At 38.8% G+C, this 19728-nt stretch overlaps 2 protein-coding genes across 2 annotated transcripts in view; both read left to right on the top strand.

Annotated features, from left to right (window-relative positions):
• The window catches only part of LOC110054493 (coiled-coil domain-containing protein 166-like), a 78250-nt gene that overhangs the window by 41572 nt on the left and 16950 nt on the right, over window positions 1–19728 (top strand). The window contains exons 2-5 of the mRNA XM_089289658.1: window positions 957–1010; window positions 3126–3180; window positions 7738–7882; window positions 10722–10801. Coding sequence (XP_089145784.1) covers window positions 957–1010; window positions 3126–3180; window positions 7738–7882; window positions 10722–10801 — 334 coding nt within the window. The remainder of the gene's footprint in view (window positions 1–956; window positions 1011–3125; window positions 3181–7737; window positions 7883–10721; window positions 10802–19728) is intronic.
• LOC110054494 (uncharacterized) overlaps window positions 15545–19728 on the top strand; it is a 4249-nt gene continuing 65 nt past the window's right edge. The window contains exon 1 of the mRNA XM_089289659.1: window positions 15545–19728. This exon is cut by the window's right edge and continues 65 nt beyond it. Within this exon, the coding sequence (XP_089145785.1) occupies window positions 16517–17125 (609 nt within the window). The 5' untranslated portion in view covers window positions 15545–16516 and the 3' untranslated portion in view covers window positions 17126–19728.

The raw sequence follows: 19728 nt of genomic DNA, 5'->3' as shown, positions 1-19728 counted from the left end.
GTATAACCAGTGGGAGCAGTTTAGTCTTTCTAACTTTTACGCTAGTTCGTGCAATCTTGCTGCAAGCAGCTGCAAGCTGTAAATAACTGTAGCTCCTTTTAAATTCAACACAGCTTTTCGCATTTTCATCTGCAAGCTTTGAGCTCCTTGTTTCGTAATTTCCATTGGAAAAATACACGTTTTCATGAGCCACAATACAGCCGGATTCCTCTGGACTACAAACCTTATAACCTGTCTTTAGATCGTTATTTAAAAATTAACTAAAAAGCAAACTTTGAATATCGTTCTTCTCTCGAAAGCCGATCGCAACTACTTGAAACTGGAAGCTTAGCTGACGTCCAGTTTGTGATTGACAGCTGTGGCTTCGTTAGCCAATCAAATTATTTGAACAATTCTAACAAGGATTGTGATTGGCTTATTTTAGCATGCTTAATCAGGGAACAGAACACGGCTGATGCCACTTTTACTCGTTTGGAAAACAGTTTGGCTTGAAAATTCAGCCAAATGCATGGGGAAATTATTGAATTCTTTATCATAAAACAAAGAGATGAATAACTTTAAAAAACGCGTGGCTACCCCTACATTTTATGTTATGAAATGGAAGTGGCAAGCCTACTCAACTTACCAAATAAAGAAACTTTGACTGTGCTCTGTTCTGTTGTAAAGCACTTATGAAGCGGTAGAGCACTCAAGAAGTAGGGAAAAACACTCGACTATGTCTCATGGTTTCCCCTACATTTCTTTCGTGCTCTACCGCTTCTTGCCTTCCTTCCTTCCTTCCTTCCTTTATGTTAGAGACAGAGAGAAATAAATGAAATGGAAATAGATAATCACAACAAAGTATGTGAGTGATTTTTTATAATTTGCTGAAAAATTAATATCAACTTGATATTTGATTGAGTATCGTAATTATGCCATATTAATTTACTTGCTAAGTTTTGCTTTATTTTTTATAGACTGGAGATTTTAACAGAAAAAGTATCTAATTTAAAGAGGGAAGTGGAGGAGCTGTATCCTTTAAAGCAGTGAATATCACTTATGCCAAGGTGTGTAGATCTGAGTTCTGGACTGCAAGAATTTAGCCTAAATTTCTGTTACATGTACTTATCATTTAGTGTCCAGATTGTGACGCACTCCTCCTCAGAGGCCTAGGGGCAGTTAGTCGGAGCAAGAGGAAATAAATCGGGCAAAGAAATGAAGCGTGTTTACCAGTAAAGCGCTTTTTCCGCCTTACTTGTAAACCTGCGACGCTTCATTTCTTTGCCCGATTTATCTCCTCTCGCTCCAACTAACTGCCCCTGGGACTCTGAGGATAGTGACGTACTGTACTTATCGTTATTATAATGAGGAGAGTGTTATGTATGGATATTATAATGGCTTAGTACACTGTACTAAAGCCTGAAACAACAATTAAGGTGATTCCTCGGAAGTAAAAGTTGCCGAACAATTTTTTTGAAACTTTCCTTGAAAGTTCCCTACCAAGCGCTGTTTCAAAACATACAATAAAAAGGATTGGTTACCTTGCTCGTTAAATAGATATGGTGGGACAATCTTACCCCATTTATGCCTAATTACGTGCGTTATTTCATCAGTTCACATTAAATTTTGCGGTAGCTGGAAGCAAAGATTATTAAGGTGGCAGAACACAGTTTTGGCACGCACTTTTGCTGATGCAATTCAGCGCGCGCGCAAGGATTGCAAAAAACAAACATGCCATCAATAGAGCGATCATTCTATTTACTCAACACCCGCACTATCTGTGCTATTTTTCTCTATAATTGAATGCAGTGTATTGATGGCTTTAGTGTTTTATCACAAATATATGTTAGAAAAGGTAAAGATGGAAAGAACTCAGCAATTCTCAGCTTTTTCTTTATTACCGAAAGAACCCAGTTAAATGCAGTGCATGTGTAGTAAGTCAAAATATTGCGATTGAATGAAAATTTGCACTCCCGGAAATACACCTATTTCTCGAGAACCACTCATTAGAATTTCACGAAATTTGGCACAAAAATACTTTAGGAATTAAGTAACTGGAGTATTGAAAATAATTGAACTTTAACAAAGGAAACTCTCAACAAGGGATAATTAAAGATCTCTGTTAAATTATTAGCAAAATGGTGTTAACTTGTGAGAATCGTTACAAGCTTGTTGCACATAAATTGTAAAGAAAATCTAATGACTAGTCTTTCTACAAATAAACAAAACCAATTTTAAAGGCCTTTTTATTTTTATTCGTGTTGCCATGGCAATGGCACATACGTCAGCTTAACCATCAAAAAACCAAAGTTTGTGTTGTTAACTTGCTTGCTGCCAGTTTTGGCGACCGAGAGATCAAGGGTTTTAGAGAGAAAGGTGAATGAAACACAGGTATCAAAAACTGTGTTCAGCCACCTTAAAGCAATACTTGAAGAAAATCTTGGCAGGCAGAAAGTCTCAGCCACTTGGAACACTGTAACATATAATTAATGCAAAAATCACACAATTCTAAATGACACTGACTCAAAACGTTCTTCCAGTCGTTGTTTACGAGGTCATAATTTGCACCCTTGAGTAACGGTTTTGTGCAATTCTTTTTTTGTTTCTGAACAAAGTTTTTTTTTAATTCTTTAACTTGAAGAGGATAATGTTCATGCCAAATTTATCTTAAAAAAAATATAGGTCACCATGCTTGTAACGTTTGAGAGAAAACTAGCATTTATTTTGCAATCGAGCTCAGCTTGAGGGAAGTCTCTTACGTTGTGTACATGCACGCGCTCATGTGCGCACGCTAATGATGCAAAAATCGCGTGCAGTAGGTATGGCATTGCACAATGCAATACTGAGGAATCGCCTTAAACCAAACCACGGAAACAAATAGTTTGAAAAAATACAAAATTGAACCGCCTCAAGCATCTGAAATGGTTAGCCTGAATAGCACTCCAGTTAGTCGGAATAATGCTCCAGTTAGGCTGTTCATAGTTATAGCTGTCAGTAATGTTTATGTGTGTTAGTTTATTTACATATCATAACCTAGCATAACATAGCATACCAAAGCGTAGCGTAGCATAGCATAGTATACCATACCACATGTATGTTAAAGAGGCCCATGTTAGAAGTGACTTCTTAACACGTTATAACTACAGAAGAAAAGAAAATGAATGGCTACAGGAAGAAGCTCAACAAACTCGACTGGAAAGCGTAAGCCATATTCTATCTATGCAGCTATCCTGACAATTTAAGGGTCCAAACGTTATAGCCTGTTCATTTGAGGTTGTCATTATTTGTAGCAAAAGTCTAGCTTTTATTCAGGTTAGGGGAAAAACGATCTGTAAAACTATGAAATTTACAAATTTACACACACCACTCCAAACATAACATTAATGCATTCATGAACAGGTAGACGTGGACCCCTGGGGAAAAAGAGATCAATGGGAAATTCTAATAACTATATGTGACCCTCCACGGGAATACAGGGATAAAGGTGATAGGATGCGCCCAACACGCTTAGTGTGTCCTGAGACACGCTTAATGCGCATATTTAATTTGTAGAACAATGAAGGATACACAACGCTTTGTTTCGGAGATCTTAAAGTGCACCTAACCCCAAAATTTATTTCCCGTAAAACGAATCTACTTGTTATTTGAAATACTTCTGCGAGAAAAATTTGGATTCAGTTAAATCCTCGATTTTCTGTGCCCCGACGAAATCTCGAAAATAGCTCCAAAAAACCACCATTTTGTTTTGCGACCGAGTTTGAGGAGAATGGGTCCAGCGGCTGTCATGACCTCTACCCAGGAAGGTTGAATATTTCACGTCCACTCATTTCCTTCAGGATGTTGCAATACACATTCCAAAAGTGCACAGAAACGCCTTCTAGAAGTGCTATCGGCTGTTGCAGCAATATCCCAGATTTAAAGAAAGATATACTGTACAATTTACTGGCGATGATCGGTCAATGGTACAATAAAGACGTAAACGATGTTAATTTTGTCGAACCGAAACAAGCAAACTGTGAGAACCGTTTAAGAACTCTCACTGGAATTTGTTCTACAGACTTTCAAACGCTATTTTCAAAATTTTCTGCTTAAAGTCAAGCAGCAATTTGTAGAAATACTACTGACAACCTATATCTTCCAATCCCACAGTATTTATAACATAGCCCGCAAACTTGTGTGATCAATCAAGAAGTGTTACGACCAATAAACTGATATGTAAATAAGACGCAACTGTAGGCCGCCAACCAACACTTATTTCTCTTTCGATTTAGATAAAAGTGGAGGATTAATCCTTTAGAATTACATGATAACAAAACTGTTGGACTCACACTCTGTGAACTGATAGTGTCGAAAATATGACTGCGTAATGCCGCTATCAATGTTATGCCCTGGGGGGGGGGGGGATCACGGGATAGGGTGGGTACTTTGATCAGAAACAAAAATTTGGAGTCAAACTTCCTAACCCTTGGGATAAGATTTCAATTCAAAGTTCCCCACCTTGGGAAAAGGTTTTGATTTCAAAGTTACCCACCAGACCGAGAATTTCAAGCCATTTGAAGGAAAGAATATATGCTTGCATTTAATTGACAAGACTTTTTCATTGATCGCGCTGCTCCAGTGAAAGGCAGTGGGGAGGCTCTGCTCTCTTTATATAAAATATGTATACTAATAAAGTCTCGAAAACAAGCTTCAATTTGACTTTGTTTTCTTTAATAATTTGCTTTCAGCTGATGAATTCACAAACCCTAAAATATTACCACTAGCTATTCTAGAGTCAACATGTACAATCATTCCAGTTTTTCATAGAATCTAAAAATTTCAATTATGACCGTTAAAGTTTATCTTTCTTCAAGTCATTATTGACCCTCTTGCTGTAGTTTCATCAAAGTGCAGCACTCTTCTAAATACTAGAAAAGTCTTTTCTTCTTGGATATATTCAGTACTTTTAAATCCGATTTTGGACAACACAGCAAAATCTATTTTTCCTCTGTAATAAGTTTAGCCAAGCACTTAGAGTTATCGTAAAATCTAGCTTTATTTTCGTCTGGTGTCCAAAGAGAATGAGATTCATCTTTCAATATGCAAAGTGAAATCCAGTTATTACACTAGTTTGTCTGGCTCTATCTCATAGTTTACCTCACTCTTTCTCAGGGAAATACCGATTGTTTTTTGTATAACGTGTATTGAACAGTGTTGATCGTTGACCGATTATCTGTCAACAAAATACGAGTGACTCAATTCGTTTCCAATACAGCCACATAATGTGATGGAGATCACCACTGTTCAGTACACTCTATACACAGCCACCTGTCTGGTAAATCATGGAGACCCACACAGACCATATGGTGCCTCAATTTTGTTGCAACTGGAAGGCGTGGGAAGCATGTTCGAACTTCTGGGAATTCTGGGTACTTTCAAGATGGCGGAACACTCGTATCTAAGCTCCCCACATTCAAAACCCTGGTTGCTTTTGTCGTTTTAGCGCTTGGACCGCTTGGGGAACGCATCCTTTCTGCTTATCTGACAAATTTCACTGCAAACTTTGAGAAAATTTACATTTTTTATTTGCAGGTACGACTTAAAACGTGTGACAATATAAAATCAGTAATTGTATTTTCCTTTAGCCTGCACTACTGGAGGATTAGCAGGCTCTAGCACGATACACGAGCGCGTGTGAAGCGTGAGGCGAGAAAAATGGATTTTTCTCACCTCACGCTTTGCGCGCGCTCGTGTATCACGCTAGAGCCCGCTAATCCGCCTGTATTGCAGGCTATGTTTCCTTCCGCCTTGCTTCCCGCAGCTTCAAAAATACAGGTCCAAACAATTCTACGATTTTCAATCGATCGAAGAAAGTGTTTTGGAGGTCATCAAGTCTCGAAAAAGTACATCGCTGTTATAAACATGAAGCATTCCAGAAAGTAAAGCACAAACTGGATTTAATAGAACAACCATACTGTGACAAAATACATTCTCACTAAGGACAAATGTAAACAGCTATAAACACTCGTGGGAATCTGGAAAATTACCATCCAAAGCAGTCCTTGAGTTTTCTCTACTGCTTTTCGTTTGCCTGCTCCTCCACATCGTATATAGCTTTCCATTCCTAATATACAAGCAGTTCATCCGTAAAGAAGTCTTTCCCGTCGTCACTTGAAATATTGCAAATTGCTCTCAAGTTGTCAAATGTGCTCGATCGAAGTTTATTTTGGATTCTTTCAAATTGAAACTTAACTCTGACTCCAGTGACAAAAAAGAAATGATTCTGAAACAAAACTTGGACGTTTTAGTCCCAAAAGATACTGGAACGATTAGTTTTGTTTTCCATTTTCTCGAGCAAATACAGAGAGCTGACTGTGGCACCATTGCGTTTGGTTCCCGGGTAGACGTCATCAACAACCACCGCCCCAGACTCCCCAAAACGTGGTCACGCAACACTTCAAGCGTGACTTTGAAAGGGCATAGCAAATCGAGGATTCGAGCAAATTCAAAAATGTTTTGCCCAAATGCTTCGAATAACGAATGGATTCGTTTTGATGAAAACAAAATTTGGCGGGTTAGGTGCACTTTTTGTTTTGATAAGCGTGCAAACTGTCACACCCTTAGTGTGCAAGTTAGGATGCTAGAACAGTCTAGAGCAACTGAAAAAGAAACATGGCAGAAATTTGCAATCTTCCTCTCCAAAAAAGTTGCAATTTTATTACTATTCTAAAATAGCAACAATTAGTCTACTAGCGTTTTTGAAAGCGACAAAGAATGGGAGAAAAACTAGTCGATCACGTTAGACGACAAATTTAAGAGAGCATCTGAATCACATCAAACACAGGTAAAACATTTTAAAAATTGATCACTTTCCTTAGAATCGTGTTCTTGAACTATGAGCATTTCTAAGTTATGAACTTTGAGTTTCTTTTGCTCCGGTACGTGTTAAGTATTAGTGATGATAAATCCACAGTTGACCATGGTTGTCATATTGTTTTGCAAATGCGAATTCTTTAAAAAACTATCATGGGATGTAAAGACTTTTTGTAACCATGGCTACAGATAAACATAACAAATATGTCTGTGGGTCTTACAGTTTATCATAATTATTATGTGACTAAACATGGATTGCTCTAGAATGGAAGTTTTGTATTTGTTTGTTGTGACGGAAGATGTTGATATGTTTTCTGGAATTGGACTTATCGGAGGAAGCAAAAGTAACTGCATTCACCACAAATACGTGCATTGCCAATTTGGCGGGGGTGAAAAACTGTGTATTGCAAGCCTTTCACTGGATGAAGTTGTTGAGATGTTCAATAAATAAGGGAGGTACTATAACATACTTTAACTGTACACGTACTTAAGCATGCTACTGCGAGAGTATATTTCTAGTTGTACATGGGAGGTGGAGGACCTTTATACACTGTATGGTTCGTGCATTCACTGGACTCTAGATTGAGAGGTCTAGATTGAGAGAGAAGTAATAACCAGGGTCATTGTGTTCTGTTCAGTTCTTTGAAAAGAGAGTTACATGTAACTCTCTCCATTAATTCTCTGCCGGTACCAAAGAATTAATGGGGCTACCTGACCAAAGGCCAGGAAGTAACCTGTGATTAGCTACCTGGAGCATCCCATCAGGAGCCGTATCCATACTCCTAGTTGCTTCCTGCAATGGAAACAAGAGTTATTTCTCAGCCTTGTAGTAGGCTTGTTAACATACTTTGAGCTAGCATTTGTAGTCCAGCTAGCCAGGAAAAGTAAATGCACAAATATTTTCAGCACGAGTATATGTCATACATGGCTAAAAAGACACAGAAGAGGCAGACAACAATCATATCCTTGAGTGACAGCAATCAGCAAGAGTTGGAGAACATCAAACAGCAGAGAGAGCAGATGTTAAAGGAGTATCAAGAAAAGAAACAAGGTATTGCTAGAAGCTAATTGATTTCACCGTATAATTTTACCTTCAGGATAATTCTGAAAGGAAAGGAACTTGGACCTACATTGGCTTGTTGATTTGCTTATACTTTTGTGGAAGTTGTCTGTCAGATAGTTGAAAATACCTCTAGAACACCCCTCAATTGAAATGTTTTGGCAAATTTGTTTGCCCATTATGCAGATGGGAATGGTGCTGAAATGAAATTTAGCAGCCAATGAAAATTATTTCTGTCAGTTCAGTTAATATAGGGAAATGATGATGACCAGCTCACTTAACCTCTGCTGCAGGGAATACTTGAGCATTTTAGGGCAACAAAAATTACTGTAAGTCATTGCCCTTGCCTTCTTTCATTCCTTTTCTCCAACTTCCTTGCTATTTTAAAGGAAGAAAAAAGCAATCCTCCAAGCTAGGGATAGTTAAGAATTATTCTCTGCAGTGGAGGTGGCTAGTGGTGGATACTATTTTACCAACAATCGAAGTGAAACAAACACATTTCCCCGCAGTGGAGATGGGTTGCAGCTCGTTAAAAAAACTTAACCACTAGCTACCGCCACTGAGAGGAATAATTGTTTTAGTACATGTTCATACCAAACCAGTGGGAAAAAATATATGCAATTATCAAATCCAAACCCTACAAAACGTTTTGGGTGTCAGTAAAACGCGGACTCGGGGTCGAGGCCGGGGTCTCTTGTTTAACAATTTTTTTCCTTCTTTCTTTAAGTTTCTTTTTAACGTTAACTCCGATTTCTCGCAATTTGCATTAGCTGTGCATCATTGCTATATCTTTGCATATAAAGAAAATGAAATGGTGTGGAGCTTATTTGTAAGGTACATTACCGCAAACAACCCGCGTCACATTTCAGTCTCTATCCTCATCAGGCATAAGAGGTGCAAAATGTATATTGTTGACAATGTTTCAGCTCAATAGCGTCTTTTGTTTGGAAACCAGTGCATTTTGAACTTTAGGTTTATGGTGGTGCGGGAGGGAGGGAGGGATTGCTTTATGAAAGTGTCAAAAGTATTTAGCTTAGATAACTAATTGGGGACACTATTAATACACAATAAAATATACCTTAGCTACATTAAGTTAAAACTATTTAAATTTGTGTGAAACCTATTGACAAATATCTGAAGTTTGGGATAACGCACAGACCTAAAACTTATTTATCTTTCAGAAGATCGCATTTTCTTGACTTCATCTGCCAAATGGTTTTTGATTTTTTCATTGCGCGACAGTTAGAACGATCTATAGCAACCTCGTTCCCAGGGTCTCATGGAAGGCGGCAGGGGTATTAATGGTAAGGTTTTCTTATTCTAGTTCACGATTTGTTAGTTTAAGGCGAACAAATCTGTTTTTCCTTGCGTCGTTTCTTGTGAGAGTATGAAGTAGTCAATTCACGGAACTGCCAGAATAGAGTTGCATCAAGTGTATATACTAAGCTTTCGAGACGAATTATTTCTAGAGGCCTTTAAAAATCCTTATTTGATTTTATGTTGGATCTCTAAATTCTCCACTAACTCGACTAACTTTTTTATGCAGAAATCAGCACGCTGAACTAGACAATAAATTTGTGCAGCTTCTATATGCGACTGTCGTGACTGGAATGTGACGCAAATTGTTTGAGATGATGTGAAAAATGAGCTCCACCTCATCTTATTTTCTTTATATGTGAAGATATTGCAATGATGCACTGCTGATGTAAATCGCAAGAAATCAGAATTTGGGTTAGAAAAAGAAAAGAAAAGAAAAAAGACATCAAAAAAGGAAATTAAAGAAAGAAAGAAAAAAATTATAAAAAGAGACACCCCAACCCTGACCCCAGCCCTGACCCCGACCCTGAGTCCGCGCTTTTACTGACACCCAAAAGTTTTTGCTAAGTAAATTCATGGACAAAATGTGCAACAGCCCAAGAAAAGTCACATAAAGTTTAGTGAAACTTCAAAACGGTAAACACGACAGAAATTAAATCCTCAATTCATTGATCTGTCAAAAAGTTTAGTTGAGTTCAGCTTTCATAAGTTTTTGCTGGAGGCTTTTGTCCGGAAAGTTCATACTGTAGTAGATTATCGAAATGTGGTAAGCAACTTTTTGTGGTAGAAAATGCTGTCACGTGTTCTTGGAGGCAGATAAGACTTCTGAATAAAGGGACTTGTTATTAGTTGCTCTGGTGATATTTCTTTAGTCTGTTCACAGACCCTGTATTTTGTCTCGAGTTCGTTGAGCATTAGTAACCGCGGAGGCGAGGTGGGGGTTCGAACACAACGGGGTGGCCTCAGGGAAAGTAGCAAAAAATGAAAGTCTGTTTACCGACTAACAGTTCCTCCAAAGGAGTTGAAGTCTTTTTGCATTCTGTGTTAGGCATTTTTGTAAATTTTACTGTTTTAATTTAGCTAAACCTCGAGTAAACTCAAAGAAATAGTTTCGTGTTGGTTTTGCTGATACCTTCAAGGGTAAAAACAATAATACTGTACTCGTAAATACTGCCAAGCTGAATTATGTAGCTTTCTTTGTGTTAGCAGGGACAACTGCTTTATTGTTTGGTAAAATTTATTTTTTTATCAAGGTAGCCAATCAGGAAACCATTGTACACTATATATCCCGGGTTTGAGTAACCAAGCAAAATGTGTGAAAACCCTATCCACTGGTTTGGGATGCACTGCATGGATATTTCCCTGCCCCTTGAGCATTTTTTGATTGATATTAGACATCCTTAGCTTATTAGACCTTCAGAAAAAATTCAGAAAAAATGGCTCATCCAGCAGAATGCACCACAAACATGGGACACTTGAGTACTTAAAATGTGTCTCATAATATTGTTTCCAGCTTTGAAGCAGCTCATGCTTGAGAAGGAAGCTGAACTTGCCTTAACAAATAACGAACTGGCAGAATTGGAAGAGTATCAGGTTAGCGGTATACTTTTTGTAGCTTTAGAGGGAATTACTTCAATAAAAAAAAACCGCATATTATGTCTAGTCTAGCAGAAAGCCCGCAATATTTGTCATTTTCACATGCCAGATGTAAATGGCAGTTTGACTGCATTTGAATTAAGAAATAGAAAACATGTACCATGTTTCTATTGAGTTATAGAAACACGAGTGGAAGTTTGGGAGAACAAGAAATGCGAGTGTTTCTGCAGCTTTTTCGAGTTCTCCCAAACTTTCACAAGTGTTTCTATAACTCAATAGAAACATGGAGAACATGTTTTTCTATTCTTTTTTATTCTTTTAGAAAACACTGCGACGAAAAAAAGGAAAGCAACTTGTTAACTTTGATTATCAAAATGTAAATTCTCTTTGCTCGCGCCATCATCACGTCAACAGCTCATGCTAGTTATGTGTTTCTATCGAGTTTTGGTAGAATTTTACTAGTATACTAATGCAAATGCTGTAATCTGATTAGCTGAGTCATTGAACACTATCAGCCATTAGTGTGCAGTGGCTGGAGGTCGTCTAGGAAGTGGTGACGTCTTTTTCGTTTTTCCAAAGTTTTGCAGGAAAACTATGATGCAAACGGATAATTAAATTCCTGAGAAGTCTAAATGATGGACATTTACGGTTTCTTGACATTTAAAAAAGTTGAAATTATTGAAAAACTGATGCACGCCTGCACACAACTTCAATTTTAAATGACAATTCAATCCAAGCGATCTTTTTCAGGCACAAAGTTTAATAATACGTCAAGAAATAATTGGAAACCGTTATTTGAAGTAAATTGTAGTAAGAATTCTACTAAAAAATTAGATTATTCGCTGTTGATTTCTATCTGAACAATAGTGTTTCTGTCGAGGAACTATGGGCTGATAGTTGTCCTGTGGAAATTTGATGTTCTTAAAACAAATATTTGTCCGAGAAGCGAAGCTTCGAGGGCAAATATGTTAGTTTTAAGGACATCAAATTTCCAAGGGACAACCATCAGACCGACAGTTCCGAGACATAAACACTCTATTGTCTTTATTGTTCCCCACTAAATTTTCTTCCGTGAGCCAGTTCAAAAATCATATCGAATTATTTTCAACTTTTTTAAATGAAAGCCGTGAAAGCCAAATTGGTTAAATTTAAAAAGGAAAATAAACAAAACCCACTTAATACAATTTCATTTGTCCATTTTTTTGCATAAGGTCACTTGCTTACCAAAAATTTTTCACGGACGGGTACTATCCATCCGGGTATTTTCCTTCGACGGGCACTATGGGCTGATAGTTTCTCTCCATGGATGAACGCTATCACGTCACATGATCAATTTAAACCAATAAGAATCAGAGAAAATTTAGTGAACTATAAGAGGTGATAGTTGATGAGGCCGAAGGCCGAATCAACTAGAAATCTCGAGCTCATAATGTATTTGATAAATAGAAACACATTTTTTAACCAATCAGTGCACATTTTTTCTTAGGACTGTTTTCTAAACTACAATAGAGAATATTTAGTGCAACTTAGGACATGATAGTTTTTGAGCTTAAAGACTGCCACACACTAGCTGATTTTTTGTCGTAGAACTGCAGATTTTTTGTCGCGGTCAAATCAGGTTAAAATTTGTCGGGCCATCAGCTTGCCGCACACTAGCCGATTTTTTTGTCCCGACTAAACGTGTTTAAGCTTGGGACCGAGTCATCTAAAAGCAAGATGGCACCTATTCCACTGATGTGACTCTCATGGCATTTCCTAATTGGTTGAGGTGTGCGCAAGCCCCAACAAGTTGTCTTGGTCCCCCGCACACTAGCTGAAAAGGCCCGACAAGATGTTTTGAGATGTAGCACTGTCAGATGTCACCCGACAAGCCCCGATCTTGTCGCAGACTTGTCTGAATTCACCGCATACTAGCCGACGAGTGAAGATTTTTTGTCGGGACGGCAAAAAATCGGCTAGTGTGCGGCGGCCTTAACTGATAGATTTACTGTATGAAAATTAGAAAGGTATTACCTGATCTACAATATTCAAGAGGTATATAACATAAACCTATGCAACCTTCAGAGCCAAAGCGCTCTTTTCAATAGACTTCTGTCAATCAAATAGCGGCACCTTATGGAATGCTGCGGGTCTGCAAAAGCAGTTTTGCACTCACTGAGAAACTGCCAGGAACAGCGAAGAGAGCTTTGAAAAAGTGAACACCAAACCGGCAACCATTACTGGAAGGAACATAAGAATTGAACAGTCCGAATATACAAGGAAGTTTGATTTATTGTTGCTTTATGAAATCAATCAGTAGTTGTGGTCGGCTGGCCAAATTCTCCTGACCTTTGTAGCGATACTAACTTCATTTCTCAACACTTGTAGAGAGTAGTCGTAAGTGTTGTACACAAGAAACTGTTGGTTGTATTGGAGAAGGCTGTCTACATGTCCCATCACTGGACTTAACAGCACGTTATAAGCTAATGTAAGAATTGTTTTATAAGAATATCGAGACTCTAATTTGGGAAATTTTAAGAATATTTTAAGAATAAACCCGAGGCTGAGATTTTGAAAAGGAATATAATTTTGTGTTGAAAATTTGAAAATAAAATAGGATTATATGTTTTTAACTAAACCGATTAAAATTCTTTCTTTCTCTAAATGGCAAAACCATCTGGCAAAAAGCAACAAAAACTGCACGAGCGGTATGCTTGTTGCTAATAACAATTCTGCGAGAAGTTACGTTCGTCATATCAGGCTTTAATGCCTGCAGGCTGGATCTAAAATGTAACACTATCCAGACACGAAATACATTCAAAAACACAGAAATAAACTAAGAATATTCTCAAGAATACTCTCAGCCTACAATCGGCAGACCGGAAAAACAATATTCTTAATAATAATGATAATGATAATGATAATAATAAAACTAGCTGACTTTCAACCTCTGTCTGTTTCTAAAATCAACATTTTTCATTAACAACCGAGGTTTTACAGACAGATATATCATGGCATCAAAGTCCATGCCAGTGTAGAGGTCCCATGTATAGACTATGATTTGTTGACATGTTGCGTGACAGCGCCAGTATCCGTAGACTCACAAGTTCAATAGAACTAAAGTACCTACATTAGCCGTCAAATTTCGTGCGAAATATTTTCACATGAACTGGGGGGTTAGCGTAGAAGCTAATTTGTGAAGGTATGTTTTTTACCTACATTATTCTAACCTGGAAGCACAAACATTTGCAATTTCATGCTCATGCCAGGGTGCTCGTTTACCGTAAACAAACTCTGTGCAACTGAGACTAGGTTTACACTAGAGGAGATTTTTCCAGATTGTTAAAAGTTTCCGGATTCATCAATTTTAGAGTATTCAGATTAGTAGAGGTTTACACTGAAAGGATATTTGGATTCCTAACCTTTTACACACGACTATAACTCCGGGAACATTCATGATGGAATGGTTAAAAAGTCGACAACGAGAAACAAAATGCCTCCGAAAAGAAGGCTAGGGGTAGGTTGAGACAGTCCGAAGTTTTCTTTCCACTAGCTGATCACAGTACTGTCGTCCATCATGTCATGTCCCTCCAGGCATTTATTCTGGTCTTTATTTAATATCTAGAACCATCCAGGTTTTCGATCGTACCATCATCGTCATCTCCAATAAAGTATGGAGGACGTCAATATTGTTATCGTCGATAAATTGGGTTTCTGAGGAATATGGCATTACCCATTATAAAAGTGATTGCCTACACCTGTAACAGAACGAGGTAATCAGCCAGCGACCGCCATCAAATGGCCATCAATGTGCCTACGACTCGACTAACATGCCATTAGAGACAGCGCATCACCCAAGCCGAAAATGAACTGGACACTAATTCGGAGAGACGTGTACCCAGTGTTATTCATATTTCATGCCTGCCTGATTTTATCTTTTATGTCTTTTAGCGGGAAACTTGTATGAATAAAATCAACCAGTTCGATACCCTTGAATAATATCAAGTTATTTCATTGTTTATATGGAAATGAATTCTTCCAGAGAAATTTGCCAAAAGGAAAAGCCACTTGAATTTAAAAAAGAGATCAGGTGTTTCACAAAGGGCTTTCAACAGCCTAATACAAAGCGTGCAGTCTCTCCAGCAACAATCGATGCCTTTCAAACTATGATCTGGGATAAACCCTTTGACGATTTGCTACCCTTGTACAGTAAGTCTTTTGGAATGTTTTGACCCGTGTTTTTCCCATTTCTAGGTACATACTTATTTCATCCCTACCACGGACAAAGGTCACGACAAAACTCGCTATTGTTTACAACAGAAGCTCATCACATTGTCAAAGTGATATGCCTTTGTTTACTGTGTACATATTAAACACAACTTCCCCTGGACAAACAAAACTCTGCTTTCAAATCTTTTGTTCATCAAAACACTGAATATTAGTGAATCTACATGCAAGAGGAATACGAGATATCTTGTGACCCAAAGGTGCACAGGAGACTAGATCAGGCCAAGCTCTCTCTGATCATCAGTCAGATCAGTCACACAACTTTTTGGAATTTTTCGTTGTAGTGCTTCTGGCTACCTATCTCTGTTGTGTAAATATCGATAATTGTTTATTAGTTTTTTTAGCAAAATCAAATTGTGCAGCAATCAAAGGTATCTACCAGATTTTTGCACTCGATCTGTCGCATGACACATATCGACACATATGAAAGATGAAAGCCTCAACATTCTTTTGTCTCTTTAATAATGTCTAGGTTTGACCCCTGATGAGCTTTCTCATCTTGCTGCATCAGGTGATCGAGACTGGCTGTCGACTGACCATGTAACATGGGTATCGAGTCAATTAAATACCATGCAACAGGATACGATGGTTTTGTGCCCTAACACCGTAGTCAACTTTGCTAATGAAATGAGCAGGAAAAGTAAACTGTTTAACTTTGGAACTCTTAAGCGGCTCGCATTACTTGTAAAGTCGGGAAAAGAAATGGCAAGACCTTCATCGGTGGCATGAGAAATTCAGGGAATCACTGGGTCATGGAAGTTGTTGAGTTGCGGCCCTTCAAGCGTATCATATACTGTGACACGCTGGCTTGGGATCCCCCGTCAAATATTTTAGAAGTGGTAAACAGCTTTACAAACCACAGACCCCCTGTTGGAAGTTACGATAGTTCTAGCATTTGCACTGTTCACTCCCCTTTGGCTACGTCTTCTCAATTGGTCCAGGTCCAGGTCCTGGAGATGTCGTAACTACCCATTTCAGACTTGGTGTGGCATATGTGGAGTCATTGCTGTCATCAGTGCAGTGCTTGCGACATTAGACAGAACACTTTTTCAGTTCTTCATTGGCCCCTACGTTAAAGAGGCAATCTATCTACAACGCCTGAGCCAACATTTCTACTGTTTGAGAAGAGTCTTGATGTCCTGGTTTGCTGAAGGCCGCATCGACATTGATTATGTTTTGCTGCAGCCTGGCTGGCGCGATAATGTTGCAACTAAGTCTAACCACTCCTTTAGCCTACGCCGAGACACGGCTGGCAATTCCAAGAAAAACTTCAAGTTATCACTTGACCGTAAAGCGCTGTCATCATGTGGGTCGACTCCAGGAACAGCACAGGGTCATTCACCCTCTTAAGAACATTCAGTTCCAGCAGCTTCTTCAGCCCGCTCTGCTACTAGGACCCACACCTATGTGTCTGAAGCAAGTAATTCCTTGAATAGTTCAGCATGGATGCTCGGCCATTCAGCGTCTCCAAATGCAAATTCATCGCCTTCAGCCATGAAACGGAATTTGCCATTGAATAAAAATTCCTCCTTAAATCTGAAAAGGCCCTTGTCCAAAATGTCTTCTTTGTCCGAGAAATCCAAAATGTTTAAACACTCCTCAAGTGAGCAACCACTTACTGCTAAAGAAGCAAGACCCTCTACCCATAGAGATCCATCCTCATCACTCAATGACACGTGCAACAGTACTTCAGCAGCTAGACCACAATCAAAGACAGCCATGTCCTGTGCACTAGGTAGTTCAGGGGCAGCGTCAATGTCTAGCAGAAGTAGCAACAATCCTCGCGATCATCCATCTCGCACTGCAGAACCTCCAAAGTCTTCTGCTATGACAACCGCTTCTCCACAGACTGAAAGTGGAAACGAGTCGTCTCATCCGGAACCGCTTCCAAAGGTTGCAAGTCAGTTTCAGTGTCGAGATTGTGGCTTGCAGTTAAGCAGCAGAAACTGCTTATACAAACATAAAATGAGAAAGCACAAGACCACTAATGAGGGTCCTAAAGCTAAGGAAAGCAAACATGTTTGGCTGGAGTGTACAGGAAAACAGTCAAGGTGAGATAGAATAGTTCAACATAGTGTTTTGTGTAGCAACTGGAATGACTACTTATAGTAATACACAAATGGCAGTAATAAGACTTAAGCACATTGATAGGAGCTGGAGACACAAGATCGGCGAGCATATCAAGGACAAGGAGCAACAAGCAGAATTCTATGCCACCCTCAAAGGACTCCAAAATGAGACCAGCGAGGCGGGATTTAGGCACTCTTTGCAGCACGTGCTTGCATGGCTTAGGGAGAGATCTCCAGCTATGGCTAGCTACTTCGAGAAATTTTATGAGAGGAGACCTCGAGAATTGGCAAGTTGCTTCTGAGTCGGAACACAGATAAATACCAACATGTTCATAGAGAGCTTCCATCGTACTCTCAAAGAAGTGTACTTCGAAAGGAAGCAAAATCGACACGACCATCTCCTCTTCCAGCTTCGAAAGATTTCCAGAGACAAGGCCTATGAGCAAGTGATTAAACCAGAAAAAGGAAAGTCAAGGGTGAGACAAAGAGAGAACACGAAAAGGCACAAACAAGCAGAGTCGGTTTCAGCTAACCCGTTACTCAGAAAGGAGAATGACTGCTAGGAGGTAAAGTCTTTGAAAGAGGAGACCAAGACTTATTTGGTGCGTCGAATTTCGTCATCACCTTGTGCCTGCTTCTTACAGTGCTCTTCCTGCATGGTTTGTGTGCACTTGTTCGATTGCACATGCCTAGACGATGTTATCAGGGGTGTGGTCTGCCACCACGTCCACGCTGTCAGCATGGCCAACCCAACACATGAGTCAAGGGAGGGGGAGATTGAAACCAATGTCGAGGAGACGCGTGAAGATTTGGCCAATTTGATTCCACCAGCAAGGAATACAAAAATTGCACCAAATTAGAAGACCTAAGAAGAAATGCCTTAAGTGTCATCGCAGAACTTACAGATGTCATTCAAATTGCTCCAAACAGCGATACCGTTCATGCTGCCCTCCGACACGTTTGCTTGGCAATATCAATGGCAAGGGGACTCGCTGTTATTGGTACTGGTCACCAGTACTTGAAAACAAAATCTTACCCAGCAAATAAGCTCGTGGAGAAACAAAAGCGATTCTTTTCTACCAAAACAAAAAGGAACATTAAAGGAAAGAGCTCTATCCTTTCGGAATCCACAGTACAAGAACTAAATAACATTGATCCCTATGTTTGTACTTTCTGTTTTAAGGAGGACCCCCCTTCAGTGATGGACTGAGTACTGTTGACTGGATAGAGTGTGGCAACTGCAAAGTCTGGGTTCACATATTATGTGACTATGTATGTATATGTGACTTTGTATACTAACTATGTATGCTGCATGTGTCATACTCCATAATTGAGGGACAGCATCGTCTTGAGCATTAAGGGGAAAGGGTGTCAGAGAATGTTCATGGTCTATGGCAGAAAGTTCCAAATTTTCCTGACAATTTTTGAATTTGTCTGACATCATTTTGATAAGGTAAGCTCTGCCCACAGGGCATTAGGTGTGAAATCACTTTCATAGCAACCTTGTTTCGATTTCTCAACAGAGATGACCATTTTTTTGCAATTTTTCTTTCATTAACTTTTTTCCCAAATTATGATTAGTGAGTCTGAACTATATTTGTGCTTTGTTAGATCACAAAGAGATTTTTAGTTTTTAGGGTTTGTCTGAGGTTTTTAGGAAATCCCAAAATGCAAGATGGCAGATCCAAGGCGACAGAATCTGAACAGCTTTCACATTACAGATAACAATTATCTGTTAAAATCGTACATTTTTGAGAGGACTATGATCTGTCTGATTTTCATCCTTGTACTTCTATACCTTTTGAATTAGCATGTATGCATTTTCTGTCCTCCCACTCCAAGAATATCTTTCTATCTGCCTGTCTGTATGTATGGAAATGGAGGTAAGCAATAGTAAGAAAAACTGTCTTTGGTGTGTGGGCACACTAAGGTAAATCACAGTGTAGTGGTAGTTGTAAAACACCTATCCCAGTTTAGTGGATTACATAATTAGTAAACATTCATATATAGGCTTAGATACATGAGGCCCTATTAGGGGTTTTCAGGAAACGGGATATTTAGGTAAAATAAAAATAGCATACGTATTATATATTTAACAATTATTCTACGAGCGTGCATGCGTTGGATAGGACAGTTGGCTATGATCATCTCATACCCAATAAGCGCGAGTGGAATAATTGTTTTTTTAAAGTGCCACTTTGATGAAATTTTCGATATCCATTTTTTTACATTTTCGTACACAATAGGTCTTTCCTAGATCTCTTGCCAATTTTCAATCTGTTACAAACATTAGAATTCGCGGTTTTTGGACCTTTATTTCTGAAAATTTATGGCCGCCATTAATTTTCCTTGTTCCAAGTCTTGGTTGAGAATTTGAGAAAATGATGTCATTTTCTCAAAAATACCGCAGGCGAGTGTTTTCTACATTTCTCGGGTGTTCTCAAATGTCTGGAGTGTTTTATCACAGTGTAATACACGGCTTAGGCTTCTTCATTTGCTTTATGATATAGAGGTAACATGATGAAAAACAATAAAGCACGCTTTTTCTATGTTTTATACTCTGATAAAACATGGGTTTTGACCAATCTG

Source organism: Orbicella faveolata, unplaced genomic scaffold (assembly GCF_042242905.1).
Source record: "Orbicella faveolata isolate gen_17 unplaced genomic scaffold, um_ofav_v1 contig_2, whole genome shotgun sequence".
Taxonomy (NCBI): Eukaryota; Metazoa; Cnidaria; class Anthozoa; order Scleractinia; family Merulinidae; genus Orbicella; species Orbicella faveolata.
The sequence above is the reverse complement of the archived record's forward strand: the minus strand, read 5'-3'. Positions and strand labels throughout refer to the sequence as shown.